This window comes from Neofelis nebulosa, chromosome 8 (assembly GCF_028018385.1).
Source record: "Neofelis nebulosa isolate mNeoNeb1 chromosome 8, mNeoNeb1.pri, whole genome shotgun sequence".
Classification (NCBI taxonomy): domain Eukaryota; kingdom Metazoa; phylum Chordata; class Mammalia; order Carnivora; family Felidae; genus Neofelis; species Neofelis nebulosa.
The window spans coordinates 142,548,141-142,566,100 of NC_080789.1; the positions used below are offsets into that span (position 1 = coordinate 142,548,141).

Sequence of the window (17,960 nt, forward strand, 5' to 3'; positions counted from 1 at the left end):
AGTGACCTACCTGCTGCGTGGGGTGGGCAGGCGGGCGGGAGAGAGCCTCATCCCCTTCGGTCTGTTTCTGCGCTTTGCTTCTCCTTTTCCGGCCATTACTGTGGTTAGGAAGCGGTGTCAAACTCATGACCTCACAGTGTGACTGTCTGAAGCCTGAAGGCACCACGACCGGTGGCGGGTAGGGGACCAGGAGTGCCTGGCTCCCGCCCGGGGCTTGAGTACTGCTGTTGCCATTTCCTGATTCTGTGCAAGAAACCCTAACCTTCTGATTTCAGTCCTTCTCCTTCTTTTGCTGAAAACGGTGCCTAAATCTTGAGTTTATGAGGATTGAATTAAGTCGTCCCTGCATGTATTTCCTTGAGTGATGCTGCGTGCTCAAGAAATATTAACTGTTATTGGTTTATGGTCTTTAGTAATTTTATTGGTCAAGAAATTAATCTGTCATTTTAAGGGAATTTCATTATAAAATTTTATGGGAAAAACCACCCAGGTAAAGTGAATCAGGAGTCCCACAGAATGCCGTAAACATACCTCGGGAAGTACTACCCTGGGTTGGAAGAGAACCCAGCTGGCTTGTTGTTTGTGACGGGGGCGCGTGAGCCGGAAGGAGAATGAGTGAATGAGGCATTTGTTTCTGACCGTTGTTGACATTTGTCAATTAAAGCAGAACACCTGATGTGTACGCACGGACTCCCACCCACGTGATTCGGTGTTCGTTGTGTACATGTTTCTTCCGTTTCCCCAGTGGCTCCATGACTTGTGAGCCACTCTTGCACATGGCTGCTCTCAGGCAGCAGTCGTGGAGGAAGCCAGTAGTTTGCCGATAGGCTCCTGGCAGTTACTCCCGCACTCCCGTATCTCTCCGGTGGGGTTAACACGGGAGAGTTGTCTTCACTTGGCTTAGATATAGTCCTCTTGCGAACACGCATATCAAAAATGGGGGAACAAGCCTCAGGGAAGGTATGCAGGCTCATTGGTGGAAGTTACACTTTTGAGTCCTTGAGCTCAGTCGGCCTGAGGGGATCATCTTTCGGGGTGACATAAGTACTAAGCGGTATTGAGCGAAGTGTGTTCCCACACCGCCTGCCTCGCACCCTCACTCGAGGAGCACTCGCGTCTGGCTGGTTTGGCTGGTTTTAGTCAGTCCCGAGCTTCCTCTGGCTGACTGTGGTCCCCTTTCACCTGCAGGGTCTATCTCCTCCTGCGACGCGTTCCTCAACGTCTTCCAAAGTAAAGGCCTGCGCCAGGAGGTCATCTGTCCTTGTGCCAGCTCCCCAGAGGCTCTCACCGTCGCCATCCGGAGGTACAGCTGGGCCCCTGCAGCGGCGCCTGCGTGGTGCCACCGCGTGGGGGGAGGGCAGGACCCGGCCCGTCTGCGGCCAGCTTTGCTTCCCTGCGTGTGCCGGCACGGATTCTTCCGGATCCATTAGTCTGGGGAGTGACTGCGTGAGGCCCGTCTGGAGGTACAGTGAGCAGTGACGTCCCGTCCTTGGGGGTCTCCCACATTTCCATGTGCCCGCGTCTGGCCTGGTGTTATGCGGGGGGTGGGCTGCGTCGATGCTGGGTGGGGTGAGGTGTTCACGGCAGGGCTGGGCCTGCCGACGTGCAGTTTCCACGAGGTCCTGGCTTTCTGAGCTCTCGCGCTGTGGTGGCACGTCCGAGGGCTTTCGGGTCTGTGCGTGGACACAGGGCCTGCGTCACTCATGCTCTCGGTCGTTCATTAGTCAGTCGGCCTCACCGCCTGCTCTGGTGCTGGGCACACTTGTGGGGGTGGTGTGGATATGGGTGCATAAAGCCCATCCCACCCAAGCTGAGAAGTGCAGGGAGGGCCTGTTTGATCGTCTCCCACCATCTGCCATCCGCACAGTGTGGGAAAGGAATTTTTTTTTTTTTTTTTGGATTAAAAAAAAATTTTTTTTTTCAACGTTTTTAATTTATTTTTGGGACAGAGAGAGACAGAGCGTGAACGGGGGAGGGGCAGAGAGAGGGAGACACAGAATCGGAAACAGGCTCCAGGCTCCGAGCCATCAGCCCAGAGCCCAATGCGGGGCTCGAACTCACGGACCGCGAGATCATGACCTGGCTGAAGTCGGACGCTTAACCGACTGCGCCACCCAGGCGCCCCGGAAAGGAATATTTGCACCACCTGCATGCTTGCAGCTTGGGACCCGACTCAGTATCTTTGCGTTCCCTCGCTGGCGAGGTTGTATCTCGCGTCACACAAATGTGCTCCGTCGTAAGAATGGATGACACAGCTTTCAACACGCAAAAGCATGTGATTTCTGCCCTCATTACTGAAAGGTTGGGGTCCCCGAAAATACTCCGTGGAAGAGTGTAAGTAATACAACTTCTGACGGTTTTACTTGTTGGTTAACGTAAAGTCAACCACACTGCCTAACAGGTTGAGAAATCAAAAACCTTTAAAGTATCAACAAAGTTTTAATTTTGATTGAAGCAGAAATTAGAAGTCTGTCGCACATTTTAAAATTGATGAGGGAATATGGTGCCACTAACCAGAATCCAATTTCCAATTTTTAGAAGGTGTCACTGTTCTAACAGGAGGCGCTCCACATATAATCTCCCGCTATTCGTGTCTGGCCTTGGACAGAATCCTGGAGGCTTTGGGAGCAGGTTGGATACCACAGTGCTCTCCCAAGATCAGTATTAAACCATGTCCAGTTTGAGGCTGAGTGTAGACACTAGGGAGACAACCCCGGGAGATACAGCCAGGGTCTGGCCCACAGGGCCCTGGGCGTGTTCCTTATCTCCAGGGCCTTAGTTTTCTCCACCAATGAGTTGAGGGGCTTGGACTCAGGACTCTTAATTTCCTCTGGCCTTGAAGTGTTAAGATTGTGCAGTTGTGTGACGTAGCACCATTGCCACAGATAATTCACAAGATAAGTAATGATGCTGACACATAGAAGATCCAGTTGTTAGCATCAGATGATTTGTGTATTTTCTAGAAGCTTCCTGTGTACATTGGGATATGTAGAGTGGATTATGCCAGACTTGATGGCAGAGGGAGGGAGGGTCAGTGAAGGATTTTTTTTTTTAAAGGATAAGCACACACACACACACACATATACGTGTGTGTGTGTGTGTGTGTGTGTGTGTGTGTGTGTGTGTATGTATGTATACACACACATTTATTTATTTTATTTTTGAGAGAGAGACGGTATGAGCCGGGAGGGGCAGAGAGGAGACACAGAATCCGAAGCAGGCTCCAGGTTCTGAGCCGTCAGCACAGAGCCTGATGCAGGGCTCAAACCCACGAATTGTGAGATCATGACCTGAGCAGAAACCAGAGGCTTAACCAAGTGAGCCACCCAGGCGCCCCATCAGCTAAGGAGTTTTCGCTGTTTCTCTAAAAATGTTTAAAAATCTTTAAGAAGATTAAAACTTTAATACCCCAAACAGACAAAGTAAGGGGTTGCTCTTTCCTGGGGTTGTGTTGAATGGCCTCTGCTGCAGTTCCCCTGTGGTCAGTGCCTCAAACATCCCCAGGCACCCTCCGCGTGCCCCCTGCTCCTCCCCCATGCGCTTTTCCATGAGCCTCCCCCAGCTCCCCACGCCCCACACGTGCCCCAGGCCTCCCCATTTGCCTCCCCAGGCCCCCTATGCCCTGCCTTACACCACACACCACCACACATTGCCCCGTGTGCCTCCCCCCCCCCATGCGCCCGCGCCTCCCCCCATGCATCCCCACACATCCCCTGCACAGACCTGCCTTGGCTGAGTCCACACCATCATCGAGGGCTGGGAATGGCAGCGTTAGAGGCTCTCGTCCTTCTCTGCCCTGCGGCTGGCAGATGCCACTCCTCTGTGAGACCGTGGGCTGGTCAGCTCCTGCTCGGAGCAGGCGGGAGTGTGGTTATACTTGGAGAGACTTGATTCCATCTGCCTTGCTTTGAACTGAGCCGGCATCTCTTTGCAGACCCACCGGCTTCTCTCGCACCCAACCACGACCCTGGCCGCCACTCTCACACCTTTGAGGTCTGCTGTTTCCAAAATAACCAGAAGAAAATCAAGGGACTGGGATAGGGCAGTGGATACAGGTGACCAGGGCTCCTTGTGAGCCCTCTGTCCTGTAGCCCTCCATAGCTGGAGACGGCTGTCATGTGGGCAGGGGTCAGGGTGGCAGGCTGGCAGAAAGATTGCCACCAGAAAGGCTCAGGACCATCCACCTGCCCCCTGCACCACCTGTCCTCACTCCACGTGTCACAAGTGGAGCTGACTTAGCAGAAATGACACATGAGGTTACCACCTCGGCCAAATATCTGCCATGCTCTCCTCACAAAATCTTCCGTAGCTCATATCAGTTATTGGGCATCCTTAATAGTCCAAAGGGTTAAAACGGAAAAGGTTTGTTGACTGGCTTCAGCAAATGTCAGTTTCTAATCCCAAACTTGTTTTACTGCAAACATTTCCTAATCCTCAAGAGCGGTATTTATTCACTTCACTTGCACTGTTTGTGGGCGCTGGTCTTCCTCGGGCTCTTAGCTCAGCAGGTGTCTATGGGTGCCTGTCCCCCCAGCACAGTGCTGTGCTGGACACAGAGCTGTGAGCAAAGTGGGGCCCGCATGGGCCTCGGAGGGCACACCACCCACGTGAGGCAGTGAGAGGATTTGCCCTGATGCTCTCATTGAGTGAGGGGAATAGAGCGCGAGTCCTTGAGTCTCACACGGGCCGTTCTGAAGCGTCGCTGGCGCACGGCGGCACCTGCTTGTGTGGGGCCGGCACCGGCAGAGCTGCTGGTTAATGGAAGCCGGCAGGGCTACGGGGCCCCGAGTATGCACTCTGGCCCTCTACTGGAAAGGCAGTGGATGAGCTGTGTCCGCCTGTGCTCCCAGCTTGCGGGGCTGGCCTGTGGTTCTGGTGCATGGGAAGGCTCACTCTGTCCTCAGACACCGTTGGCCATCTTCCTCCCGGAGAAACCCAAGCTCGCCAGCCACCTCCTGTCACTGTCTTCAGCGCTTGAATCACCAGGAGCGCATGTTAGCCGCTCGCTGGTGCTGGGATGAGTGGCAGTCACCACTCGGACCTGCTTAGCACGGAAACAGCTCCCTTGATGCCTCACAGGGTCGGTGGTGGCTCACGTGTCTGCCTCTGGTGGCAGCAGCAGCGTGGCTCCAGAGGAGCAGACTCCCGAGGGAGGCAACGGCCAGGCCTGACGTCTTCTGTGTCACCCTGTCCTTGCTGAAGCTGCGAGGTTTAAATGTTTCTGCTTGTTTTGTCTTAAAGCTTCCGGGCTGCCTGTTTCAGAATAAAGATGTGAGCCCTGTGCTCAGCTTGCACTGTTGACCACCGTTTGAACGTGTTGGGATGGCCCGGGTATCTCCTGAGGCTTCTCGGAAGATGGTCCCCTGGCCTGTGGCCTCATGGTCACGCTTGGTGACAGATAGTGAAGTGTGACCCCTCCATTTTGCTTCTGCATCAAACAGGGAAAAGCGTTTAGTTGGAATTCTAACATACTTGATCATCAACTTAACAGTTGTAGCCAAAAAAAGATAATTTGGGGGAAGATCCTTGTAAGGTATTTGAAAGCAGAGGGTTCTTAAAGATCATCGTGTGATCCATTGGAGGTTCTCCTGGGCCCCATAAATGCCTCTGCACCGTTTAACTGCCTTCGTTCTCAGATTTCGCATTCTTCAATGTCTTGGACCAAAACTGAAGTAGGAGGATGTTTCTGAAATTCAGATGAAAATCCCCGCCAACACACCTGACACGAAGAAGCAGGCTGCAGGTGATGTTAAAAATTGTGTTGCAGTTTTTAAAACCCGTCGTTTTGGGTAGCACTGTGGTCTTGGCTGAGTGGTTTCCTGTCCTCAAGATGTACTGGGTCCTGGAGAAACGCAGCCTCCAATTGCACACTTCTGCATGGAGCGGCTTGGGAAGACAGCCCTCTGCTTGGTCATGATGAGCAGGGGTGAGGGATCGTGATGTCTAGCCCCACGTGCTGAGACGCCGCATGGTGGGCAGTGCTCCTGGGTGCTTCCCTGCCCCTCGTTTTGGGTTTGATGAGACTTGAAATCACGAACTGTGTCCCCACTGTACCATCTAGAAGGGAATCTGGGTCCTGTGGACAAGGTTCAAGCTGCATTTCGAGACTGGGTAGCTTGGCAGGTGTCTGCCAGGCATGTGCTGTGCTGTCACCCACCTCACGTTGTCTGCCCAGAACCGTATAGATCTGGGAGAGCACTTTTTAAGTGTCATTGTGATCTCATGGCCACGCTAGGTGGCAGAAAAGGCAGATTTTTACACTGACCATCTACTTGCGTCACTGTAGACCTATTCACCTCTGAGACACTCAGTTTCTCCCACCTGTAGAGGAAGCAGATGTGACTAGCCGTGTCTGCTAATGCGCACACCCCAGACCCTGAGCCCCGGCCCACACCAGCTACGTCTCAAGGTGAGTTAGCGCCCTGCTCATCAGCCGCGGCCTGGCAACTCGGTCACGGAGCTTTCCCCTCACACCAGCCCGCTGCTGTAGCTTCTCTATGAAATTTTAGGTTAAATCCAGGACTGTGCAGAGACCAGACATGACTCCGTTCTCCTTAGTATGGGAAGGAAGGAGGCAGAGCGGAAATGACTTTCAGTACAAGCATCGTCCAGCCCCAAGGTGTGCTTCACTTACCGTTCAGAGGAGGCCGTGTAAACACCCTGAATCCCCTGTGCTTCCCACCCCCCTGCCTCCCCTGGCCCCACTCCGTGGCAGCTTGTGTGCAGGGGTGCACAGGCCACACTCACCCCCACCCTGCACACAGCCCAGCCATGGCCTCCTTGCCCTTTCCCCACCTGCAACCACAGGGGCTGGGTCCAGCCCGTCCCTGCTGGCCTCACTGGGGGCCTGTCCTGACCGTGGTCCTCCAGACTTGCTGCCCTCCCTTCTTCATGTTCGCTACCGCCCCGTGTGCCGTGTGATTTCCTGGTGTGTCCATCGTCGATTGTGTCCTGACCTTGTGTGTAGTTTACAAATAAGCAAGTGAAACAAGTGAAACAAAAACGTTAAGTATGTGACCCGAGATGCAAAGGTCCTTCCAGTGCACATCCCGCTGACCACCCTGTGTGACTCACCAAAAGCAGACGCCATGAAGAGTCGGGGCTTTGCCCAGGTGTCTGTGCAGACGAGCCCACACACGTGTGCAGGAAGGTTTCTAGCTTGCGTTCTGAGTGGAGTCACGTGTGGTGTTAATGTCTGCTGGTTTGTGTTTTCACGTGACGATCCAGCTGCAGTTTGGTGTCCTGTCCGGGTCTACCGAGAGAACAGCAGCAGGAAGGCTGTGCGTCCTTCCTGCCTTCCGTGGGCGGCCCTTCAAGGTCGGTCCCGTGATAGACTGAGGCAGGAGGACACGCCCTCGGGGGTGAGGTCTTGAACAGCAGCTGCACGTGTCCCCAGTGATGTGCTAATGCAGGGCAGAGAGGGCAAGCTTGGGACCCCAGAGTGTGGGCAGGAGGCCTGCTTCCCACCAGAACTTGGGGAGCGCGGCACAGGATTTAAGTCGCGTGCAAAGCTGTATAAGGTCAGGAGTTGATGAGAACAGAGATGGCCATCGCCCTGCCCAGCTCTGAGGAAGAACCCCTGCAGCCCTCCCAGGGCCCCCACCCTGTTGGCTGGGACGTCTCCTCAGACATCACAGTCCTGTGATGGGCATCCTCTCCCAGGCCCACAGATAGGTCTGGGGACAGGAACAGATAGGAACACGAGCCACGACTGCAGTGTGCTAAATGGAATTGGGAATAACGGCGCCATCAAAATTAAGTTGGCCTCAGGGCACATCCACATGTTCCACGCTACCTTTCCTTGCTCCTCAGTCTGGTCACCAGGGTCTTTCACGTGAGGCCAGCGATGCATATGGAGGCTGTTACACGCCAGTGGTCACATGGAAGAAGCCTTCATAACCAACTACCACGTGCTTCACGTGGATGGTCACCAGCCATCGCATCAACCCCGCATGGATGGTCACTGGTTACGCTGTTCTTTGGTTGACCTAGAATATTTAAGTCATTTTCAAACAGATATGATGGAAACGCCAGTCACTTGCATTTTGTGAACATGTTCCTTTCTGTGAATGGAAGGGAAAGCTCCCCATTCCTAATGTTGCATGTGAACATGCACATGCATGTTCACAGTCATGTTCAGGGTCTGCGCAGAGGTGGTAGCAACTCTTGCTTTTGGAGAGTGAGTCTGTGCACTTAACTCCAAGCACGCTGAAGACTGGAGGGGATTTTCCACACATAAAAGGTCAGGAGCTGGGTTACTGAGTAAAAATGTCTTTATCCATTCTATTCAAGCCGTTCTGCGTGGGGATCCAGGATGGCTAATGGACACTCTTGTGGGTCCAGAGTGAGGACAAAATGCACACATTATTTTTTTCTTTTTTTAAGTTTTTTTAATATTTAATTTTGAGAGAGAGACAGGGCACAAGTGGGGGAGGGGCAGAGAGAGAGGGAGACACAGAATCCGAAGCAGGTTCCAGGCTCTGAGCTGTCAGCACAGAGCCCAACATGGGGCTTGAACCCACGAACCATGAGATCGTGACCTGGGCTGAAGTCGGCCACTCAACCGACTGAGCCACCCAGGCGCCCCAAAATGCACCCATTCTTAGCTTCATGAATTCTAGTGTGGGAGGTGTTATGTCCTCACATTTTGCTCCTCCCCTTATAGATAATAATTTGTAAAGAAAAAAGTGTTTGGCTGCTAGGTCACCCCATTTTGGAAAGAAAGGCCTGCCCCAAAGGGGACTGGTTTCCCCTTGTTCAAATGGGTTTGAGATCTGACCACCTTCTTTCGTCTAAGCTGCTCTGTCCTATGCTTAATAATCTTCTAGGGACAGGTGCTCTGCCCTCATAATGAAAAAGAGATTGAACTTCCAGGAAACTGCCTAGAGCAGCTAATGGCTCGCTTGGCTTTTAGTCCATTTAACTAAGAAATGATGCCTAGTTCCTGTGTGTGGTCAGCAGTGAAGGTGAAATTGGAGGTGCGTTCCATGGCTCACAACTTGTAGGACTTCAGGCCCTTTCTGGAAGGTCCATCAGTCTGTGGTTCTCTTCTGTAAGAAGCATCCATGAATTAGCCAGCGGAGTAGCCATGGCAAAACTGCCAGACCCCCATGGGTTTGGGCTGTGAGGGCCAGCTGTGCACACTGGTCGGCTTCTCTGGCTGCTGTGAGTTTGCCCGTCCAGAGCAGAGAGCCGGCCTCACGGTGGGTGCCGTGGTTGTTAGGCATCTTGATGTCCTTGCCCTGGTCAGTAGCCGATCACCTGTCACCAACACAATAGTGAGTGTGTTAGAAGGTTCTGGGCTCACAGTTTTCAGTGGAAGCCTTAGACGTCCCCCCCACCCCCGAAACACAGGCAGGATGCAGATGTCGTCCTGAGAGACAGTGGTAGGACTGTGGCCATGATCTGGGGGCAGTGGCTGGTGCCCTGGCCCCTGGGGCAGAGAGCTGCCCAGGCCATGTCTGATCGGTAGGACCAGCCCTGTAAGCAGCCCCCTAGGAACAGCCACTTTTCCCTGAAAGTCAGGGAACTTGAAGGGACAAGGGCAGGAGGGATGCCTGTCTCCACACCTGTCTGTTTCTGCAGTGTCACACCCTGTGACAGCATGGGTGTCTGTCCTCAAGGGTGTCTGTCTTCATGGGTGTCCATCTCTGTGGGTGTCCGTCTCCGGGGGTGTCTCACTTCATGGGTGTTTGTCTCTGTGTGTCTGTCTCGTGGGTGTCCGTCTTCATGGGTGTCCGTCTTCATGGGTGTTTGTCTCGTGGGTGTCCATCTCTGGGGTTGTCCGTCTTCGTGGGTGTCTGTCTCCGTGGGTGTCTGTGTCCATGGGTGTCTGTCTCCTGCGGTGTCTGTCTCATGGGTGTCCGTCTTCATGGGTGTTTGTCTCCCTGTGTCTGTCTTCATGGGTGTCCGTCTTCATGGGTGTTTGTCTCATGGGTGTCCATCTCTGGGGGTGTCCATCTTCGTGGGTGTCTGTCTCATGGGTGTCCGTCTTCATGGGTGTTTGTCTCCGTGTGTCTGTCTCGTGGGTGTCCGTCTCCGTTGGTGTCCATCTCTGGGGGTATCCATCTCCATGGGTGTCCGTCTCCATGGGTGTCCCTGCTCATGAGTGTCTGTCTCCATGAGTGACTATCTGTGTGTTTGTCCGTCCCGTGGGTATCTGTCTTCATGTGGTCTGATTTCATGTGTGTCCTGTTTGTGCCTGTCTTCATGGGTATCTATCTGAAAGTGCCTGTGTTCACGTGCATCTGTCTTCACGGGTGTCTGTTCATGCATGTCTGTTTCCATGCATGTCGACCAGGTAATGGCAGTAAACCACACTGTTCCCCTGTGAGGTCTTCCCTGGCTTCCTGAGCAACCAAGGTATTTGTCTTTCTTGTTTTTAAAACTGTCATCACCCAGGTTCATGTTTTCTGTTTCCTTTTTCTTTGAGGAATAGTTGTAAAATCAAAAATATTGGAGAAATATGGTTTCATGATACCTAAAGTTATCTGTAGAATTATTTCAAGAGGGCAAATTGCAGAATGAAAACTGGCAAATCATTCATGGCCCCATGTATCTCTGGGATTGCTGTCTGGTTCTGTTTCCATCACTGAAATATAGATGCAGAACCTGCTTTTTAAAGCTACATTGTGGTAATGTTGATTGAAATAAAAAAAATATTTTGTAGGCTCTTTAAGTAGGCTTCACACCCAGTGCAGAGCCTGAATTCATGACCCTGAAGTCAAGACCTGAGCTGAAATCAAAAGTCAGACGCTTAAGTGACTGAGCCACCCAGGTCACCCCTCTGTGGGCTTTTTATCTGTAGGATGTTCTTTTAATACCTTGATGCTTTAGCAATGAAAGGGTAATAATTATGTAAAGCAGTAATTAAAACAGCAATTCCAGAGGATAATAAAGTTGCCCCTTTGCCACCAAAATCATTTTGCATGTTGAAATGTCCCCCTGGAATTTAGAGAGCTGGGAGGGGCCCATGTGGCAGGATGTCTGTTGGGGGCCAGAATCGGACAGTTTTGCTGGGGACACCCCAACCAGTGACCCAGAATAAAAATAGTTAACAAGCCTGTGAATTGAAGTGGGGTTTTCACGAATGGCTTTGCCCCATAAAAAAAAGTCAGACATGAAGTTCTATAATCTTGTTTTTATAACACAAGATAAATTACATTATCAGAAATTTTAATCTGAAAATTTTAAATTCAGACAAAACTGTAGAACTTGTCTAAGTGTAAAATAGTTTGAAGATGAGAATCACCATATCTAAGTGGAAATATGGACTAATCAGGTAGCATTGAAGAGCCCAGTGACTCGAGTTACCTTGTGTGAGTTGTTCTGACCGCCCACGTGCAGGAGCGAACTGTGTTCTGTTTTGTGTTTGGTTGGACTGTGTGCTTGGTGTGGTGGAGGGTTAGCTTGCAGAGAGCAGGTGCCGCTCGGGGTGCAGCCCCACCCTTGATGTACATGCTGACACTTCCCTGCTGTGCACCCTGATCGCCTGCCCTGAGATGCGGAGAAGTTGCCAGGGCAAATGAAACCAAAGTTTGCACACCGCTTGTATGGTATGGTCCCTTTTCCGGCTGAAAAGAATTATCTCTAAAGTGAGTAGGTAAAATAATGGAGGAGAAAACATTCCCTTTTTATATTACATAGCTCTTGAAGCAGGCTTTTTTTTTTTTTTTTTTTTTTTTTTTTTTTTTTTTTTTTAAATCAGTGTGCAGGCTGCCTGGGTGGCTCAGTTGGTTAAGCGTCCTGCTTTGGCTCAGGTCATTATCTCATTGTTCCTGGGTTCAAGCCCCGTGTCGGGCTCTGGGCAGACAACTCAGATCCTGGAGCTGCTTCAGGTTCTGTGTCTCTCCCTCTCTCTGCCCCTCCCCCACTCCTACTCTGTCTTTTTCTCTCAAAAATAAATAAACATTTAAAAAATTTTAAAAAATAAGTGTGCATTGCTCTTGTCAGAGAAAGGGGAGAAAATCACACTAAAATAACTTAGAAATTAAAGGTGTGATGTTTTAATCTTGTAACTTCCCCTGTCAAAAATCATGACTTTTAAGGGCACCTGGGTGACTTAGTTGGTTGAGTGTCCAACTCCTAATTTTGCTCAGGTCATTATCTCACAGTTCATGGGATCAAGCCCCACATTGGGCTCTGCACTGAGCACGGAGCCTGCTTGAGATTCTCTCTCTCCCTCACTCTCTCTCAAAAAAAAAAAAAAACAACAAGAATTTTACTGAGACTTTAGTGTGGGTGGTTTTGAAAGTCTCCATCTCAAAGTTGAAGAAGGGTGCACGTATTCATGGATTTGACTGGCTCTCTCCTGAAATTTGCAGGAGTGTTCCTAAAAATGTTGTTTCTGTTACAAGCGCGCAGTGTCTGCTGCTCCACTCTCTTCAAAGGGTGTTTTTACCTGGTGCTGTTCATTTATCGGGGGCCAGCTGCCGCGGTAAATGAGGTTATGTTCAGCTGTAGAGAGACTTCAGTCAAGGACGACAGCACCAGACAAGTGGGGCAGGGTACCTCTCTTGGAAAGAACGTTCTCCATCCAGAAAGGAGCGCCTTGCTGGCCACAGGCACAAGGGCGCCCCTCCCTCACACAGACTGATGGCCCTGTGGCTCCAAGTATGTATTTCCTAGGGAGGTGGTGTTACAGGAGCCACTCTCATGCCCGTGTGTGGACCCCACGTGTGCACTTACACCTCCTTACGCTCTGGGTCCAGTGAGCCTGGCCCAGCGCCCCCCCCCCCCCCCCCGGTGCATTTCAGAGTCTGTTGACCCCGGGTCACCATTCTGGCTTGTTTGTGCTTTGCTTTGCCTCTTGCCAGCTTTGTCACTCGGCATAGGGCCTCCTTCAGTCCTCGGAGTCCACATCTGTGAAGGGGCGTGACCACTGGCCTGTGTCACAGGACGATGTGAACACCTGTGCATGTAGAGTGCTGAAGGTCTGCATGGTGCCCATAAGAATTCAGGGCTCAGGCTAATGTTAGTGTCATTACGATAGTGTCACATGTACTTGGGCGTGTGCGTCCCATGACAACATGCCCTTTGGAAATGTTGTAGTCAACCCTGACATTGGCAAAGGAAAGGGCTGTTTCCTGAGACTTGACCCCTTTGCTCTCTGGATGTTCCTGAGTCAACCGTTCCCGGAGTTGGAGGTTGCCTCCATCTGATGGAAGCAGGGAAGGACCTTTGTTGTCACACCTGCAGGAGCCTGCAGTGAGAGACGGTGGCGCTCAACCCTTCAAGATGTGGTGGCCACTTCCCCATTACATCCTGAGAATGGAAATTGTCCCAAATGCTTGTGGCTTATGTGACTGCATTTATTTCGTGTGGGTACAGATTTGAGCGTGGCCAGTGATAGCAAACTGTGGACGTGTTAGTTGAAAATTATAGCTACCTCTTCAGGTGTCACACAGCGTGATTACCTGAGGGTTATCTAACATCTCGTGGAGGCAGGACTGGCATGGCCAGGGAACAGGTGCGCACACTATCCCGTTGAAGCCATTGGCCATCAGGAACGTTCCTCCTGAGGCCAAGGCCAGTGCGCACCTTCCGGCTTCCGTCTCTTCACTTAGGTCTTTGTGCCATTTGCCCATGGTCGCAGGGCTGGCCGCTCACAGCTGCATTCCTTCTGTATCTCTGTGCGCAGAGACCCCCTCGGCAGTCCTGGGAACTGCAAGAATTGCTCTTCCACGCAGTCAGCCCTCTGCGTCATCTGGGCATTGAACCTGGGGGGACTAACGGGTCAAGCTCTCTCAGCCGTTGTTCGTCGCACTGTGTTTGATTGTGAAACCACATCTTTTTGAAATCTCTGGGAATTCTTATTGGGATCATTTTTTCACTTCCTCATCTAGTTTAGTCTACTTGGACTTTTTGTTTCCTAGGAAGGTGTTAATGGAGAGAAAGATAAGCTGACTTTGTTAATCACTCAAATGCAAACCAAAGTAACAGAGAGGAACAGCGTTTCACCATCAAAGCGGGAACACTTTTAGGGTTGTGTGGGCACGGGTGTGCGGAAGTGGCTGCTGGGAGGCCGCCTTCCCCATGGCCACGAGTGCAGGTTTGAGGTCAGTCTGCGCTCGATGCCAGGGTCTGCCCCACAGCTGTGCCCCAGATGCCACTGCCTCACACACTCCGCTTCTTGCCTGTAAATGGGGACGACAGACATGCGTGTCTCAGAGCTGCTGTAAGATACTTCACGTGCACAACATGCTTCCGGTGGCCTCCTGCATAAAACAGTACCCTGTGCACGTCTGGTAGATTGGAAAACAGTACTTAGAGTGGACGTGCAAGGTGATAGTCTTTGGGGAAGTTATATAGGCTTTATTAAAATTTTAAACGTATATACTTTTTGATTCTTCAGTTCTTTTTCTAGATATGTGTTTTACAGTCATATTTCTAATTGTATAGAAATGAAATAAAGTGACTACATTGTCACTATTATCGAACACCACCAACAATTAAGACCGGTCGGGTCATTGGCATGTGCGGTATACGTAGTGTTTATATCACACACACACACACACAGAGGAAGATCCACAAGATCCATTTGGTGGAAAAGCAAGTTGCAAGAGAACATGCTTATTGTGGCTTTGCTTTTTTTAAATACAGGTGTATTTACACGTGCACCTATTTTATGTAAATACAGATTAAAGGAACTGGTGGATCATCTGTTGTGGCTGCCGGTGAGGCAGGGCTGGGATGGGGTCAGGCAGGTGCTTTTGCCTTTGCTGTGACTTTTTGTGCAGTGCCCCATTTGCCCCTGTGTTACTCGTGTCATTTGTCCTAAAGTTCCCTCAAAAGAAAAGTGTGCCGTGAACTAAGAAGTGCTCAGTCTTTGAGGCCAGAGGCAGGAAAGGGAGATGGGAAGCTGTCCCTAACTGGAGCTGTGGGTCTGTATCCCACCAAGCCCCACAGGGATGCAGATGATGAACTGAACGTGCCCAAGCCCGCAGTTGTGGTCTGTAAAGTGGAGGACAGTGGTGCCGTGCAGGTGTACCTGCCAAGTGAGTGAGTCTCTGTGTGCAGAGGGCTCGGGACAGTTGGGCACACCCAGGTGCCAGCTGAGCAGAGCTGTGTCATCGGGAGGCAGGGCTGTTGGCTGAGCGTGTCTGAGATTTCTCTGACGAGCAAGGGACTCTATTAAATATAAACATAAAGCTGTAGATCAAAGTAAAACCTGAGTGGTGTCATTGGTTCACATTTTAAGTGCATGTACCCAAGTTTCCATAGTTTCGTTTTACACCTACAGTTGAAGGTTTCCTGTAGCAAACACGGTTCATAATTGTGCTCCAGTGAGTCTTGTTTCTAGGAAAGCAGGTCTCATGCCTAAGACCCCAGAACTTGCATCCTTGAATGTTAAGAGAGCCTTTCCCTCTTGGCGCACGGGCATGGCCCATCCCGGTCCCGCTGTATCCCTTGCTCGGGCTGAGTCATGGCCACGCCAGCCTTTTGCTATCCTGTGGTCATTCCAGCCAAATATGTGTACCTTTAAATCACATTCCTTGGTGCGTTTGTCTCCTGGGGCTGTCGTAAGTGCCTCCGCCCCTCCCGGGTGGTGTGACACAAGGGGAACCTGCTGCCTCAGAGTTCTGGGGGCCAGAAGCCCAGGGTCAAGGTGTCTGAGGGCCGGGTGCTCCCAGGGGCTCTCACGGCCCATCTGCTCCAGGCCCTCCCGCTGCTGTTGGCACCCCTCTCCTTGCAGTACGGCTGCTATTGTCACATGACGCCTGTGTCTCCTCTTGTAAGGACACCAATCATTGCATTTGGGGCCCGTCCCGATTCCAGGATGATCTCATCTAACTAATGACGTCCACAAAGATCCTCTTTCATGTTAACACTGTGATAGTCAAGGTACCGGGACCAGGACTGGTCACAGCTTTGGGGACACAACTCAGTCCACAACAGGCACTGAGCATTCTGATTTAAGACTCTCGCTTTGTGTTTTGGCCAAGGACAATAGTGGGGTCAGGGACTCGTAGCAGCAGAGGGTTGCTGCAGGGCTCCTCTCTCACCCTGCGGAACAGTATAGATTCCAGTGTTTGGGGCTCATTTCCGGGTAGTTCTGGGTGGACCTTATCACTGGGCAGACTTTTCTTCTGTCTGGTTAGCGCTACCCTTTTGGATGCTTCACAGACAGAATCATTTCAATTTCCAGACTCTCTTATGCTTCCTTTTTATTGTTTATTTTTATTTTTTTTTATTTGAGGTAAAATTGACCTATAATATATGCTTCTTTTTATAATACCTAGTTACTTGATTCAAATGAGATATTTTGCACATTGTTTTTTTGAGAGAGAGTACAAGTGGGGGAGGGCCAGAGGGGGAGCGAGAGAGAATCACAAGCAAGCTCTGTGCTCAATGCAGAGTCTGACGTGGGGCTTGATCCCATGAACTGTGAGATCATGACCTGAGTTGAAATCAAGAGTCAGGTGCTCAACTGACTGAGCCACCCAGGCACCCCTCCTTTTGCACATTTTAACCTTTATGTTTCTCTACTTGTATTTCTAGGTTCATTATAAAGATATTTTCTTGAAACATTATCAAGATTTATCAGTTTTAAAGCTAAACAGCAAACTTCTGTTTATTTTCTAACTTTTAGATCCTAAAAGGATGCTACCCATGTATATACAGAAAATTAGAAAAAGAAGTGTGGTATTTCCCTAACGTGTGCCTCACTTAGCCCACATGGAAGATTCTTTAGTTACAGGGACAAAATCCATGTTCTTGGAAATATTTTATTTATTCAGTAATTAGTCAGCAGACCTTTATTACTGCACACTTCTCCAGGGGTAAGGCTATGCAGTGAACAGAAGGGAACCCTTGGGGAGCAGAGACTCTGATGCAGGAGGCCTGGTGTGGGTAGTCAGGTGGCCCTACTGTACCGTCTTGAGGGGTAATGAGTACTTGCGTATTTGAGCTGCCAGGGGGATGTCTGCTCCGAGAACATTCCAGATGGAGGCAGGGACAAGTGTGAAAGCCCCCAGAAGGGGTGGGCTGGGTGCTGGATAAAGGGCCTGGGGCTGGCGTGGAGTGAGCTGGAGTGGCGGGGGCCATGGAGAAGACGGGCTGAAGATGGAGTGAAAGCATTTCACCACATGCCTTCTGCGAAGAAAGACTTCCCCAAGCTTGTCATGCAGAATGGCATGGCCTGTCATTTCAGATTCCTGCACCATGAGCTTCTGTCTGCCTAGTGCACGTCTCAACTTGAGCCCAGGCCACCCCACCTCCCTTGTTTCTGTTCCGTGCCATCATCTGTGTTCTTGGAGACATTGTGGTCCCTTGTTAGCCACTTTCAAAACTGGAAAATCAGACCTGCGGAGAGAGGGGAGGGAAGGAATCAGTCGATGGCTGATACGTGTAAGGGAGGGGCATTCCAGAGACAGAGTTAATGATGTTGACGTCTCACAGACAACCAGCACCCCTTGGCACGCTAAGAACACAGGACAGTGTGGCATTCAGATCTGCTTCGGGGATCCTTGGGACCCCAGACGTGTCTGGCTGCCTCTGGTGTGCGTGCACTTGAATGCCTCTCTGGTGATGGTGGCTTGTTTGCTCCTATGTGTTCAGCCAAAACTGCTCTTTCAGGCCCACAGATGACAGCAACCAGCCCCCGGGCCGGGGTGTCCTCTCCATGCATGGGCTTACCTACGGGGTCATCCGGGTGGACTCCGAAGAAAAGCTGTCTGTGCTCACCGTGCAGGATGTCGGCCTCGTGATGCCTGGTGGTGAGTGTGGACGCTGGGCTGCACACGTTGGGGGCGGGGGTCAAGTCAGGAGCCCCAGCCGTGTCCAGCGGGCTGCTTCCCACTGGGGACCACCGTGCCCCTCTGGCGCAAGGTCAGACGGAGCACTTAAATCCGGGCTTGTCACTGCTGCCTCTCCTGATGAAAGAACGTTCAGGAAGCTTCACGGGACATCTCTGCTACCTCCCATGCTGGGACCCCGGGTCCTTTCCCCTAGGGGGCGCC

General features: G+C 51.3%; 1 protein-coding gene across 11 annotated transcripts in view; it reads left to right on the top strand.

The window, feature by feature from the left end:
- The window catches only part of DIP2C (disco interacting protein 2 homolog C), a 416,980-nt gene that overhangs the window by 309,065 nt on the left and 89,955 nt on the right, over nucleotides 1-17,960 (top strand). For all 11 annotated transcript variants that reach the window (XM_058682051.1, XM_058682054.1, XM_058682050.1 and 8 more), the window contains 2 exons: nucleotides 1,189-1,303; nucleotides 17,578-17,717. In XM_058682051.1, the coding sequence (XP_058538034.1) occupies nucleotides 1,189-1,303; nucleotides 17,578-17,717 (255 nt within the window). The remainder of the gene's footprint in view (nucleotides 1-1,188; nucleotides 1,304-17,577; nucleotides 17,718-17,960) is intronic.